Source organism: Alosa pseudoharengus, unplaced genomic scaffold (assembly GCF_046254945.1).
Source record: "Alosa pseudoharengus isolate Yale_2024_CS ecotype anadromous, Long Island Sound unplaced genomic scaffold, YU_APseudo_1.1 YU_APseudo_1.1_scf_21, whole genome shotgun sequence".
Taxonomy (NCBI): domain Eukaryota; kingdom Metazoa; phylum Chordata; class Actinopteri; order Clupeiformes; family Clupeidae; genus Alosa; species Alosa pseudoharengus.
In genome coordinates this window covers 34,565,789-34,579,919 of record NW_027468674.1, presented here as the reverse complement: position 1 = coordinate 34,579,919, position 14,131 = coordinate 34,565,789, and the positions used below count along the sequence as shown (strand labels likewise).

The 14,131-nt window shown below is 40.0% G+C and overlaps 1 protein-coding gene across 1 annotated transcript in view; it reads left to right on the top strand.

The window, feature by feature from the left end:
* Positions 1–14,131, top strand: part of fasn (fatty acid synthase) — a 67,447-nt gene that overhangs the window by 49,273 nt on the left and 4,043 nt on the right. Inside the window, exons 30-39 of the mRNA XM_076298708.1 lie at positions 2,176–2,295; positions 2,395–2,517; positions 6,757–6,980; positions 7,094–7,298; positions 7,545–7,696; positions 7,899–7,990; positions 10,085–10,482; positions 10,599–10,787; positions 12,476–12,703; positions 12,807–13,018. Coding sequence (XP_076154823.1) covers positions 2,176–2,295; positions 2,395–2,517; positions 6,757–6,980; positions 7,094–7,298; positions 7,545–7,696; positions 7,899–7,990; positions 10,085–10,482; positions 10,599–10,787; positions 12,476–12,703; positions 12,807–13,018 — 1,943 coding nt within the window. The remainder of the gene's footprint in view (positions 1–2,175; positions 2,296–2,394; positions 2,518–6,756; positions 6,981–7,093; positions 7,299–7,544; positions 7,697–7,898; positions 7,991–10,084; positions 10,483–10,598; positions 10,788–12,475; positions 12,704–12,806; positions 13,019–14,131) is intronic.

Sequence of the window (14,131 nt, the reverse complement as noted above, 5' to 3'; positions counted from 1 at the left end):
TGTCAGGTACATATATGGAGGGTCAATCCATGAGGACATCCTCTTTTGCAAACCCTTACCGACGAGGACAACGGGGCAGGACATTTTTGGACTCATAGACAGTTTCATACGATCACACGCAATAACCTGGACTAAATGTGTTGGTATATACACTGTAGCATACATAGGGAAGCGCTTGCCGCCAAAGGAATGTCAGACAGCCTGGCACAGGTGTTGGACGACACAGTAAAGATGGTTAACTTTGTCAAATCAAGACCCCTAAACTCGCACATTTTTTCCACCTTATGCAGTGAGATGGGCAGTGATCATTTGACACTTTTGCTCCACACTGAAGTGCGATGGTTGTCCAGAGGGAAAGTTTTAGCACGCTTTTTTGAACTGAAAGACGAGCTGAAACTGTTTTTCATCGACAATCCTTTTCGCTTGTCAGATAGGTTGCATGACTATGAGTGGCTCACAAGACTGGCCTATTTGGGAGATATCTTTGGTCGTCTAAATGAGCTCAGTCTCTGGCTGCAAGGCCGCTCTGTGACAATATTCAATGTGCGAGACAAGATAGAGGCCACAATTAAAAAGCTGAGCTTGTGGTCTGACTGTGTCAAAGACAACGACATTGGCGCATTCCCATCACTGCAGGATTTTCTGTGTGAAAACGAACTACGGCTTGCCGACAGTGTCAGATGTGACATACGGAAACACCTTGGCGACTTGGCAGCGCAATTACGCAAATACTTCCCCGAAACAGACGACCACGACACATGGATTCGAAATCCTTTTTCGTCATTCAACACATGCCAGATTCCTATGCTGAGAGAGAGCCTCATTGAAATATCCACGAACGGGTCAGTCAGAATGGAGTTCGGTCAGAAGCCACTGACAGATTTCTGGATAAGTTTGCGGGCAGAGTATCCGGACCTGGCAAACCGAGCGATTAAGACGTTGATGCCATTTGCGACAACGTATTTATGTGAGACTGGATTCTCAGCTCTGGTCTGCCTTAAGACCAAGTATAGGTACAGACTGTTAGTGGAAAATGATCTAAGATTGAAACTGTCGCCAATTCGGCCTAACATCGCTGCATTATGTAAGAACATCCAGGCACATCCCTCACATTGATTAAACTGGTGACGTGAGTGGAGAGTTGGTACTGTAGACCTATTTTGTGTGGTTTACTACAAAACAATTTAGTTTAACTATTGTTAATGTGTTCTCTTTTTATTAATATTTTACAGAGAAGTTAGGAAAACAATTATCATATGTGAAAAGCAATAGGCCTACTCCAGTATGTGAAAAGTTAACAATAGCTTTAATGAGATGTTGGATATGTGTTGTATTGTGTGTGAGATTAGGCGCAGATCTGTTTAAAATAGCTTAATTATATTCAGCACATTTGTATCATAAGTTGACTTTTGATGAGATTTATATCATATGTTTTATATCTTATGTTTATCATATGATTCTAGTCACTATTCTCAACAAAATTGATAAAAAATAAATATTAATTTAAAAAAAAACTTGTTTTTAACAATTGGTGGTGTTGGGGGTACTCCGAAAGATCTATAATGTCTCAGGGGGTACATGCCTGTTAAAAGTTTGGGAACCACTGGCCTAGGCTATGTAGGCTAAAGAGTCATATCGTGGGGAGTTTATTGTTTTGTTTTGGCAAGTAGCCGTGTAATAGAACACCGGTCATTATCGGGAAATAGGTCATTTCAGGGTGGAACAAGACCCGTCCGCTGCGCGTCGGGGTTCTGGTCGGGACCTATTTCCAGATAATGACCGGCGTTCTATACATTATCCCTTACGTAATTACCGCTGCAAAGTGTATGATGACCACTGTCAATGGCAACGGGTTTTGTGCTTTTGATTCACGTCTTTCATATCATTCCACAAGTCTGCTTATTGCAATGGAATTTCATTGAAAGTGAAAGTTAGCCAGTAAGATGTTTCCACGCAACAGCTGAAACTGTCAAGTTCTATCTGTGTGGCAAACTATTTATTTTGTCAGCGGAAGCCATAAAAACGTAGCAATATAATTTTAAAAGACCCATTATGTCAAATTTATTTTCTTAGTTTGGCAAGTAGCCGCATAATAAGTGGGATAATGTGTTGCCCTCCGCTGCACTTCAGTATTTATGTAATATATCATTTGTGTAAATGTTTATTATGTTGTAGGCTCTGGAGAAAAGCGCCAATACTTACAGGAGCGATTTCCACAGCTCGGTACTACATCCTTCGCCAACTCAAGAGATGCTTCATTTGAGCAACACATCCTACAGCACACACAAGGAAAAGGTGAACAGACACATTTCGTTAAAACAGTTCTGTAATTTACAAATTCACAACTGTCTAATACTGTGCATCTTAATATGAACCTTCATTTGTGTCATTCAGGGGTGGATGTAGTTCTTAATTCTCTAGCTGAAGAAAAGTTACAAGCAAGTGTGCGTTGTTTGGCAAGACATGGACGCTTCTTAGAGATCGGCAAATATGACCTGTCAAACAACACTCCACTTGGTAAGTTTGTGGACCAACAGTCTTGGAGAATGTGCCTCCATGGCCAAAATGTTGTGTAATAAAAAGTAATGGTGAAATATTTTGCAAAATGAATCATAATCTGTCCACCGTGCCCTTCACAATTATTAGCACAGATGGTGGAGAAGAGAAAAAAAGGGTTATAAGAAATTCATCTTTTGATGAATCATCTAAAACTCTTCTCCCCCTAGTAGGGAACTATGATTATGTTGTTCCTTTGAAAACAAGCAATGTTTTCAACCACAAAGCTGTGCAACTTTCCAAATGTAAGCTTATTGGGATCACTTGAGAAAACTCCTGTGAAATTATAACATACCTAGGTAATTCATTCATGTTAATGTGTTGGTAGTCCATTTTGAGCTCCACTCAAGTACTTACGGTAAGATATGACAAGCAGTTACGGTAGGTTTCCACACAGCGAAACACCTCACGAATTTCGGCCAGTGAAATTTTGTCTCGGGGGGCCTGGACGGCCAAACCGCTAACCGTTTCACTGCAGTGTCTAGCCAGTGGTGGCAAGCGAGCTAATTACAGGGTTTCCCGCAGGAAATGTGTTAGTCAAGGTGGTAGGTCGGAGGGGGGGGGAGGGGGGGCTCTGGTATCGGTTGCCGTCCGACCGGGGTGGGGGGTTATGGTGTCGGTCCGACCGGTGGGGGGGGGGGGGGGGTGCTGTGCTGGTGTGTTGTGCAGGTGTGTTGTGCAATACACTACAGACTCGCATAACAATTATTTATTAAACACTATATATTAAATAAATAACCAGCTTCTCAAAATAACAGTTAACAAAGTAATAACACCAACTATACAACAGTATACAAATATTTAAAAATATTTGTGTAATTTGTGCAATTTTAACAAAGACCATTAACCAACTATAGAACAAGTGCAAAAGAAAGTGCAAAACAAAATGTGCAAATGTGATGATCAGTCACATGAGCAGAGCTGACAACTAGCATGTTACAAGCTATCCTCCTTGGCTTTAAAAAGATAATTTCAAGGGCCCTTTGGTAATTGCACTGTTTTACTATTGGACCATTAATGCTTATCTTCATGCAGGCTGTCAGTCTGTTGCCCTGAAGCCTGTTTCGCAAGTCTGTCCTGATCTATACACCGAGAGTGAATGAAGCTTAGATTATTTTATAGTTTTGTGTAATATGGATGGAATTTGAGAGCAGAGCGCTTTTAATTTAATTTCATTTAAAGGCCGGAGTGGCCGCTCTGTTCCGGTCGATACCGCTCACACCACAAGTCTGAGGCATGCCCAACTGTCTTCCTAATAAAACCAAGACCGTTAAATTTCAAAGATATTGGCCATATAGCCTAAGTTCGTTGATGGGGATGGAGTTAGCTAAATAATTTAGAAAGTATACGCGTAGGCACGGATGGGCCTGGACGGGCCTAGGCCCGTCTATTGTCAGTCTTGCACGTCCGATTAGAGGGCTTTCCTTCGTTTATGCTCACCATCTTAAGAAGACGCGCAAGTCAACACTGTGCTGAAAGCAGGTGGCTGTTTACTCGGCCGCTCCTCCGGTCAAATTCGTGTCAGGTCAATTTCGCTCCCCGGTCCCAAAGAACTAAGAGCAACGGCAAACACTGAAACACTGATAGTGCGACAACAAACAAGCTTGGCAACGTTAATACACATAAGCCTAAAACTAAAGAGATCAGTCGGGATTAATTGCCAAAAGAATACAGGCTTAGCATCCAAGTTTTACTTTAGCCCTCTACTTGATATGAAGCATATTCAAATTGCTCACGTTTTTCTTTGCTCATGTTTCCGCGAAATGTGTCCTCTTAGATTCCAAAATGAATCTTTACTCACTGGAACAGTGTCACCACCACATGGTTTTTCTTGCTCTACATTGTTAGTATCTAGTTGTTTTGTAGGAATAGTACACTGACTTATCAGTTTCCTTTCTAACAGTAGCGTAGCTAGAAATGTTCAAATGGGTGGGCACAGAAAAAACGGGTGGGCAAAGCGAATTTGATTTAACATAAGAGAGGCTTAGATTAGATACACCATACAAGCATTAATCATAGGCATGTTATATTTATGACATAAAACGGGAATTTTTTGAACGCATTTGATCACAGCTGACAAATTACGCAGAAACATTTTCAACTGGAGCAAAACAATGCATGAATGTAGCTTCTGCGCGTCATATGAAACACAATTGAGACAATAGAATAGATTGACCCAGAGCCATATAAAGGTACCTTTATATGGCTCTGGATTGACTATATTGGACAACTGCAAAGCCTTATCATAGGCATGTTACGTTCATGACATGAAAAGTGGAACTTATAGAACGAAAATGACAAATTACGCAGTCGACTAAACATTTTAAACTTGCTCCAAACGGATGAACCCAGCATCAGTGCGTCGCATAAATTAAAACACAAATTGATCATTGGACAATCCTAACACAAAACCTTTCCATAGGCCTGCAACGTTTGACATAAAAAGTGAAATATGAACGCATTTCATAACGCCTGACAATTAAACGGACCGATTTGACTGATTCTTGAGCGAGGAGCGGGATATTTGCTCCGCTCACTAGCTCTGATTCGGAGGCATATCACATATGTTAAAATGATAAAGTCTGATTGTTTTTCGATTCATGACACGTTTCTTCTTATTTATTTTAATGTGTTCTGCGGAGAAGGGAGATTGGTGTTGGTCACGGTTTGGAACGAAAGGGAGAAAACAGGATTTTTTTTTTTTTTTGACGACATAGTTAAGGCAGCAGGCTTGTTTTGCCTTGCCTTGACTGCAAAGTGCTGCGGGAAACCCTGAATTAGGCTATCAGCTAGTTCAAAGGTTTAAGTACTTAATGAAGATATACCTCGACTAAGTTGATGTTGCCTATAAACAACAATTTATGTTCATAGAAACAACAAGGTCACTAAGACCAGAGAGGGCTAAAGCGGAGTAGTCAGGATCTTTGACGAAGAGATAATATATTTCATACCTGTGTTGCAGCATGTAACCTAACCTAACCTGCCCTGACTAAATTTGTGTGGCATATAAACCACAATTCGTGTTGATACAAGTACCAATGTTCGTGTAGAAACATTTTAATCACATACAAATTTTCGTGTTACAGCCATCTTGGTCAGACTTTTTTGTAACTCCTTCCTCCAAACACAAATATGCAGACCTGATTGGTTCTTGAATGGTCCTCATTTGAATGAAGTTAAACTTTTGTCAACTTTGTTTCGCTTGCCTCGTCGATTCGCTCTCATTTCGCCCAACCAGGGTGAATTTCGTCTCTTTTCAACCTTAATGAGAGCGAAGCAAAATTTCGGTGTGTGTGGAAACCGACCGTTAGGATATTTTTCTGTAATGAGGCCCTTGGACCCTAATTTAAATGTCTGGCAAAGTCAATATACAAGCTAATATCCTTACCTTTGCTATTAAAACAGAGTTGTTTACCTTAATATAATGTTCCCAAAATAATTTTGATGACATATAAAGTCCTAATAGGGGGGCGAACGGGACTTTTGCTGCACTCTGTCTCATCGCTTGGAATAAGATTAAGCAAGTTGCTAGTAGTGGGCAGGAACACTGAACCCCTGCCACCACTAGGAGGCTTGTCGCTGTAGGTAGTTAGCTAGCGAGTGATGTGCATAGAGTAAGCCTGCAAAGGATGACCATACTGTAAATGTCTGATTGTGAACACAATTGCCGATTCCTCAGTCTATGTTCAAAAGTCAAGTAGTCATCGGTTTTGCCATGGGTTAGCTAATGTTAGGCTTCGACAGCTAGCATGCTAGTTACTGTTACTAACCACAACAAATGCCTGATCGTGAATGTGTAATTTACTTCTAAAGATATAATGTTCACTAATGTGTCACAGCACAAGTCACTGTCGCTACTATCACTGAGTGGCAAAAGACAAAGTGAGTGGCATCATTCCATTTGAATCTCCAGCAAAAAAAAATCGAAATGGGGAAAGAACTGCTATGCTATAGACTGTAAAAATACATATTTACTGGAATTCAAAGCTCTCTTTCTACAGACTGCCGTCCATACATTCCCTCTTTATCGTCTCCGAGTTATGTTTATAGTTTGTTAGAGACGCATATTTGTCGTGTTGTACAGTGATCACAGACAATTGCACTTCTCAACTGTAGGGGGACCCCGAGAGCAGTTATTTTTTTAGCACTGCTTTAACTTTGACCTAACACACTCTTTTTAACACCTTTACACCCATGCAGGCATGGCTCTATTTTTGAAGAATATTTCTTTCCATGGGATCCTTCTGGATGCACTGTTTGAGGAGGGAAACCGTGAATGGGTAGAAGTCTCTCAACTCCTGAAGAAAGGCATTGCCAATGGAGTGGTACAACCACTGCGCACTACCATTTTTCAACGAAGTAAAGTTGAGGATGCCTTCCGCTACATGGCCCAGGGCAAGCACATCGGAAAAGTCCTCCTACAGGTTGAAACTTAAACACCTTCTAAATTTCTTTTGGTTTGAAAAAAAAAAGAATTTCTCTGAAACAGATACTGTCACCTAAGGTAATGATTATAATAATATTTCCTCCCTGTAAGGTTTGCCCTGAGGCAAAGAAGAGTGATGTATCTCTTGAAGTCACTCCTCTCTCCATACCTGCCATTTGCCGCACATTCTTCCCATCGACATCCTCTTATATCATCACCGGTGGCCTTGGGGGCTTTGGTTTGGAGCTGGCCCATTGGCTGACAGAGAGAGGGGCCCGCAGACTGGTTTTGACCTCCCGCTCTGGAATCCGCAATGGTAACTGCTTGACCAAAACATAAATACGTTTTTAAATAATACTATTTTTCCTGTAATGGTGAGGTGGTGAGACCTCATATAATTTAGCTTTAGTAATGTTTGATATTTAGTCTTGATTTTTTTTTTGTCGTTGAATCATTGAAAACAGAAAAATATTGAACATTTCTCCAGCTGGAAAAAAGTACTTATCATATATGTTGTAGAGTGTTTGCTTTATTAGGAAGTAACATGATATGTATGTGTTAGGATACCAAACTAAGAGAGTTCAAGAATGGCAGGCCATGGGTGTGAAGGTGATGGTTTCCACTTGTGATGTCAGCACTCTCGAAGGGACAGAGCGACTCATTGCTGAAGCCTGCAAACTTGGACCTGTAGGAGGGGTGTTTCACCTTGCTATGGTAACCACTATCCTGATTTGCATTGCAGTTTTCTAACTTTAAAATTAACTTACCTCAGTGAAGGAACTTAATTTGTGGAATGTAAAACATTGAATATTGTGAGCTCATGATATTGTATTTACTGATAATGTGTATTTAGGTAGATGCAAATAAAGTTAGATATTGCACTGAAGCATAAAATGGAAGTGTTCTTTTCTTCAAGGTTCTGAAAGATGGAATGTTGGAAAATCTCTCTCCAGAGCATTATCTCGATGTCAACAAACCAAAATACCATGGAACAATCCACCTTGACAGGTACCCATAAGGAGCTTTTTTTGTTGTTGTTTGTTGACTCTCTGGTCATGTTTTTGACACAATTGTAATTTTTTAATGGTGTTTTGATATGGTAACTGGTTTGCAAAACTGTTAATTGAATGCTGTAATGAAGTGTAATGTTTTGCCACAGTAGGGTATACGTTTCACAGATTGCGCTCAGGCAATGTAATGTAAATGGTGTAAAACAGTGATTTATTTGCATGGCTAGGCCGATGCCGGAGCACCACCATTGTTAGCATCGGCTAACTAGCGCCAGATTTTGGAGTGCAGGGGACAAGCCGAGATGGGCTATGAGACATACGTTCACACTCGGTATCATGTTTCAACACACTTTAGGTCAATATCACACCGGAATTCTCCTTTAAGTCATCTGCCCACTCAGTGTTCCCCAGACCCCTTATAAAATGAATTTAGTCCGATTTTATGAATCAGTGTCTCCCCCGTATAATAGACTAGCAGTGTTGGGGAGTAACGGAATACATGTAGCAGCTACCGGCGTTACGTATTCAGAATACAAATTATGAGTAACTGTATTCCGATACAGTTACAAGTTAAATAGTTGGTATTTAGAATACAGTTACATTGTTGAAATCAATGGATTACATGACGATACTTCTCTGTTTCATAAGTTTGTTCACTCACTAAATAAATTAAGGCAAGTCCATTTCCCAGAAGCTCCTGAAAGCAATCTATGATGAAATTGTTTACATGTTTAAATCCAAGCCCCGCCGTCTTGCACTAGCCTCAAAACGCAGCCAGCGCGCATTATGGACGCGTCATATCGGAGACCCTGAAATGACTGTTTGCACAGCAAATTACGAGTAAAGTAAGTGGAGGTAACTCCTGTTCCTCACTGATCGTGGTTCCTGATGTCTGTTCAAAGGATATTTTCCCAAGTATTAATAGCTCAGGCTACTTCGGCCAATCGGTTACACAGTTTGCTAAGCAATAAGCAAAGCCTAGTTCACGTGTTGATTTAGACCTAGGCAATAAAACCAATCTCTAAAATAGGCACTGCATTCTAAGTTGTTTATTCTAACTTAAAATAGCTTTATGGATTATTATTTTTTCTAATTAGATCTACATTTACGTTTTAAAATTAATTATATGGTGCAGCCTCTGAAGAATTATTCTTGCGAGTAGGCCTAGCATATTTTAACGTGCGGTTTTTGATTACGCGATCACGTTCGTTTTGAGAGCACTGATATACAGTAGCCCATAGTGTTTACATGTACAGGTCATTTGCGTTCCACCAGTCATATGCGCCCCTCACTTGTACTGGGTTGATGCCACCGAAAAATCTCACAGGCACACCTTAATTATAATTTCTGGCTACGCCCTTAAAGTAGCCTATTTATTTTGTTTGTTTTAATTAGCCTAGTCGCCTGCTGTAGTTTTAGTGGTCACCTTGCTATTTTAAAGTTGTATCAGGTAGCTTAGGCCTAGTTGACTTTACATTCTCGTGGGCCTAACACAGCCATTTGGAACAGATGAACACACCAGAATAGGCCTGTTTAGTAGGCCTAAGCAGGATTTGATGGCCACATTCCAATGCAATTCAATTCGGAAGTAATCTAAGTATTCAGAATACGTTACTCAGATTGAGTAACGTAACGGAATACGTTACAGATTAAATTTTTGGGCATGTATTCTGTATTCTGTAACGGAATACGTTTTGAAAGTAACCCTCCCAACACTGTAGACTAGTAATCACTATCACTATCTAACCACCTTTTCCAAGAATGTAACCTAAATTACTGAAACTAGGCCTAGTGTCCTGTAGTTGGTAGCACCACACATAGGTAAGGCTAGGCCTATTACAGGGCTTAAATGAAGGACATTTTATGTGCCTGAAGTTAGGCTATCAGACACTTTTGAAGATCTACCCTAGGAGGATCTTTACCATCTCACTCAGTACCCCTGTTCTGTGTTAAAAATATACATATAAGAAGAAATCCATCCAACCATTTCGTGTTAAAATTGATTAGTGGTGAAAAGAAACAAGTGACTTGAGCCAGCGTAAAACCTCATTTTTTATCCATTGCTGATCAACTTCTTGCTTTTTCCTCTCAGGGTGACCAGACAGCACTGCCCAGATCTTAAGCATTTTGTGGCCTTCTCTTCTGTTAGCTGTGGCCGTGGTAATGCTGGCCAGAGCAACTATGGTTTTGCCAATTCTGCAATGGAACGACTCTGTGAACGCCGGCGTCATGATGGCCTACCTGCCCTAGCCATCCAGTGGGGTGCTATTGGAGATGTTGGAGTTGTTCTAGAGACCATGGGGGGCAATGACACAGTTATTGGTGGCACCATGCCCCAGCGTATTTCTTCCTGTATGGAGGTACTGGATAGATTCTTGTGCCAGTCTAGACCTGTGATGTCTAGTTTTGTGATGGTAGAGAAAGTAATTGCAGTAAAAGGAGAAGCTGGTGGGCAGAAGGACCTGGTAGAAGCAGTGGCACACATACTGGGTAGGTACCATTTCATTCTGTAATAACTATTTTCAATTTTTTTAAATAAACATAGAACATATTGTGTAATTTTGCATTTGTTCTTCCTGTGTTTCTTATCTCTGTTTTCGTCTTAGGTGTGCGTGATGTGAGCAGCCTGAATGCTGATGCTTCACTGGCAGATCTTGGACTGGATTCACTAATGGGTGTGGAGGTGCGGCAGACTTTGGAACGTGACTATGACATTGTCATGGGAATGCGTGAGATTCGTCAGCTAACCATCAACAAGTTAAAGGAACTTAATTCTCAGCCAGGAGACAAGGAAGGTATGTGTTTGAGGCTGAATTGTCTTTTATGATTACATTTTGTTGTTACTCACTTAGTTTATTCTAACTAACAAGGTTGGGCCTACACTGAAGTTACAGAATGTTTACCTATTTGCCCCCTAGTTTGGCACTCCTGTGGCAACCTAATATATCTGCTGAGGGTTCACCAGTATAATCCACAGCCAATGTCAAACAATCAATGTGCATTTTGTGGTCACACTCACACATGCAACACTGGTTTTCGCTTGCCAAATTCAAATATTTCCATTAAGTGATGCAAAGCTATTGAGTATGGGTTTTATCTGCCTGTGAGGGTCATTCCAGGGAAATGTGGCAGTTTGGCAGTTCAACTTCAGTTGCATCCATCAAAAGCCATGGTAGTTATAAATAAAGGGCGACAGAATGTGAAGGGAGGAAAAAATAAGGTGTGACAATTCTAGAAGGGCATTTTCCACAAGTATCTTATAATGCTTGCATTTATATAAAAATATAAAAATAATGATACTTTTCTCTTCTCTGTTACCACATGAAAAGCACCACATTTTTGAATGTGTAGTCTGATGCCATGATCCATTTCCATTTCACTTTTGCGCTATGGTGCTATGTCAACATGTCTGAAAAAAATCAAACAAATGTTGCAGTCTACGCTTGTATGAGGTGGTTTTTCAAAATTCACATGTTTCTATGTATTGTTTTTCATTTCACAATTTACATGTGTAAGTAAGTGTGGTCACTAGATCACACAAGCTGAAATGTACAGACACAGAGTAGCTTCACATTCAGGGTAAGCGCTTTGTTTTGCTTTTCTTTTTTTTCTTTCTTTTTGTTTAATCTACATTAGTTGCCATGACATTTCATGAAAAATCTTAGATGTGTATACTTCCAATGTTATTTGTGTGTTTGGCATATTCATGCATTTGAGCATATTTATGGAGAATGCATTGAAAGTGAACAGAAAACTATTTATGTTAGTATATTACCATTGCTAAGTAAATTCAACCAAGTCCCCTATATTTTTGACCTTACAGCTCTGGAAAAAGTTAAGAGACCACTGCACATTCTTTTTGATGATTGGTTGCTGGGTGACATTCAAATGAGTTGACGGTCATATTCGAAAGAGACCACTGCAATTTGAATATGACCGTCAACTCATTTGAATGTCACTCAGCAACCGTAAGATGACATCAGAAAAATGTGCAGTGGTCTCTTAATTTTTTCCAGAGCTCACAAGAATTTGGACCACATTTCAAATATGCGCCATTTCCATTGAAATTATGATAATTCTCTGCTTTCTTCAACATCACAGTTGTAACATATTACAGAATGGCCTAGTGTGGTCCAGTTTTCTGCTCACAGTAAAATATACACAGGTTGCCAACAAATGGTATTTTGCACTTCTTCTTTTTCCAATTTTCAAGATACTCCTAAGTGTAGTCATTAATGACAACAAAGAGTTATACAGTTATTTAGAGTTAAAATATAGAGTTATTTTGAGGCACACAGGCATGTATGCGGAAAATGTCAAGAGCTTACCCTGATCATGAAACTACCCATGTTCACAGATGTAAATACATGGTAGATTACTCTAATTTACTTGAACTGAAACAATTGAATTTATTTCAGTGATAACATCACCAATCTCTCTATAGACATACATACAGTAATGGATATATTTATTTTCCCTCCAGAGTCTCGGCAGCAGTCATCAAAGAAATTCAGCCCACGGGCTCTGCTGGAGTCAGATCTTAGTTTGATGTTAGTGAACCCAGATGGAGCCACTGTCACTCCACTCAATTCGGTCCAGAGCACTGAGAGGCCTCTCTTCTTGGTCCATCCCATTGAGGGTTCCATTTCTGCATTACGCACCCTCTCTAGCAAGCTCAGTGTGCCCTGTTATGGGCTGCAATGTACAAAAGGTAAGGGATCATCCTTAAGCTTTGCCATTGTCACTTTTGTTTTTTATATTGTTTAGATTTGACAATTAATTTTCTTGTTACTACTTCTATCTCTCTTCTACAGCTGCTCCATTGGACAGCATTCACAGTATGGCTGCGTATTACCTTAAGTGTGTGCAGCAGGTGCAGCCAGAGGGGCCTTACCGAATTGCTGGCTATTCCTTTGGTGCTTGTGTAGCCTTTGAGATGTCCTCTCAACTTCAAGAAGCTGGCTACCCAGTTGAGCACCTATTTTTGTTTGATGGCTCCCACTCTTATGTGGCAGCCTATACTCAGGTGAGTAGAGTCTATAGCTCTTGACTGCAATTTGATGTCCCCTATACGATTTTCATTCTAGTTTATACCTAAGGGCTTAAGTAGCCCAATTTCAGCAATGATACAATGTACAAATAATGTATATGGTCTATGAGTGAGTTCAAATATTAATATTGCTCACATGAATACAGTATTTGAACAACAGAAATTGTATAAAATGTTTGTTCTTGTATGAGACTGTGTGAAGCCCACGGTACACCTACCCCACTCCCCCCAACATTCTAAATCAATTGTATGCACCACATTGCTATGTAGCATAGTAATATTATACCCCATTTGAGCTTGGACTGTTGGGGATCCATACATGACAACCTTCATGTACAATCTGTATAGTGCTTTACATTGTCAAATGAATCTTACTATGTCTCAATTAAATTTAATCAAAAATGCCCTCCTCCCCCTCCTCCACCTTTGGTGCTTCCTTACCTTACACTGTGTGTATTCTTAGCAATAAGTGGATGCAGCATATTGGGTCTTGAAATATCCACAAGAATCCATAGAAATAGAATTTTCCTGTTGTGTTATTGAACATACAGTAAGTTGTGCAGGTGTATAGTCCATCTTATACACACCCATTGAACCCATCAAAAATCCAAAAATAGAGACTTTTATGTAATTATTCCATATTTTGTGTAGTCCCTCTATATCAGAACCCCTGACATACCAATAATACAACTTCAGAGTGTTACCCTTCATTTGAGACTATGATTATGCTTCTACCAAGGGGTTCATATACAGTAAGCCTTTTATTTTCAGTATACATTTTGGGTAACCAAAAGTCCTATATGGAGTCTCCATAGGGCATTTTGCCAAACGCATGTACATACCTTTACAAATAACTATGTAATCTACTCATCTTTTCTTCTATATTGATCTACTTTTACACACAGCTTCACAAGACCTGGTGCTAGGGCTCAGTTGTGTTTCTCAGGTGACTCAAGTGACTTAGAGGGCTGAAATGTACCCAGTAGAAAGAAAAAACAATATTCTAGCCTCTGTAACTCTCTGCCAGTACATCACAGCTTTCTAAAGAGGTCATTTGAAAAATAAACTTCTAAAATCAATTTGTCACCA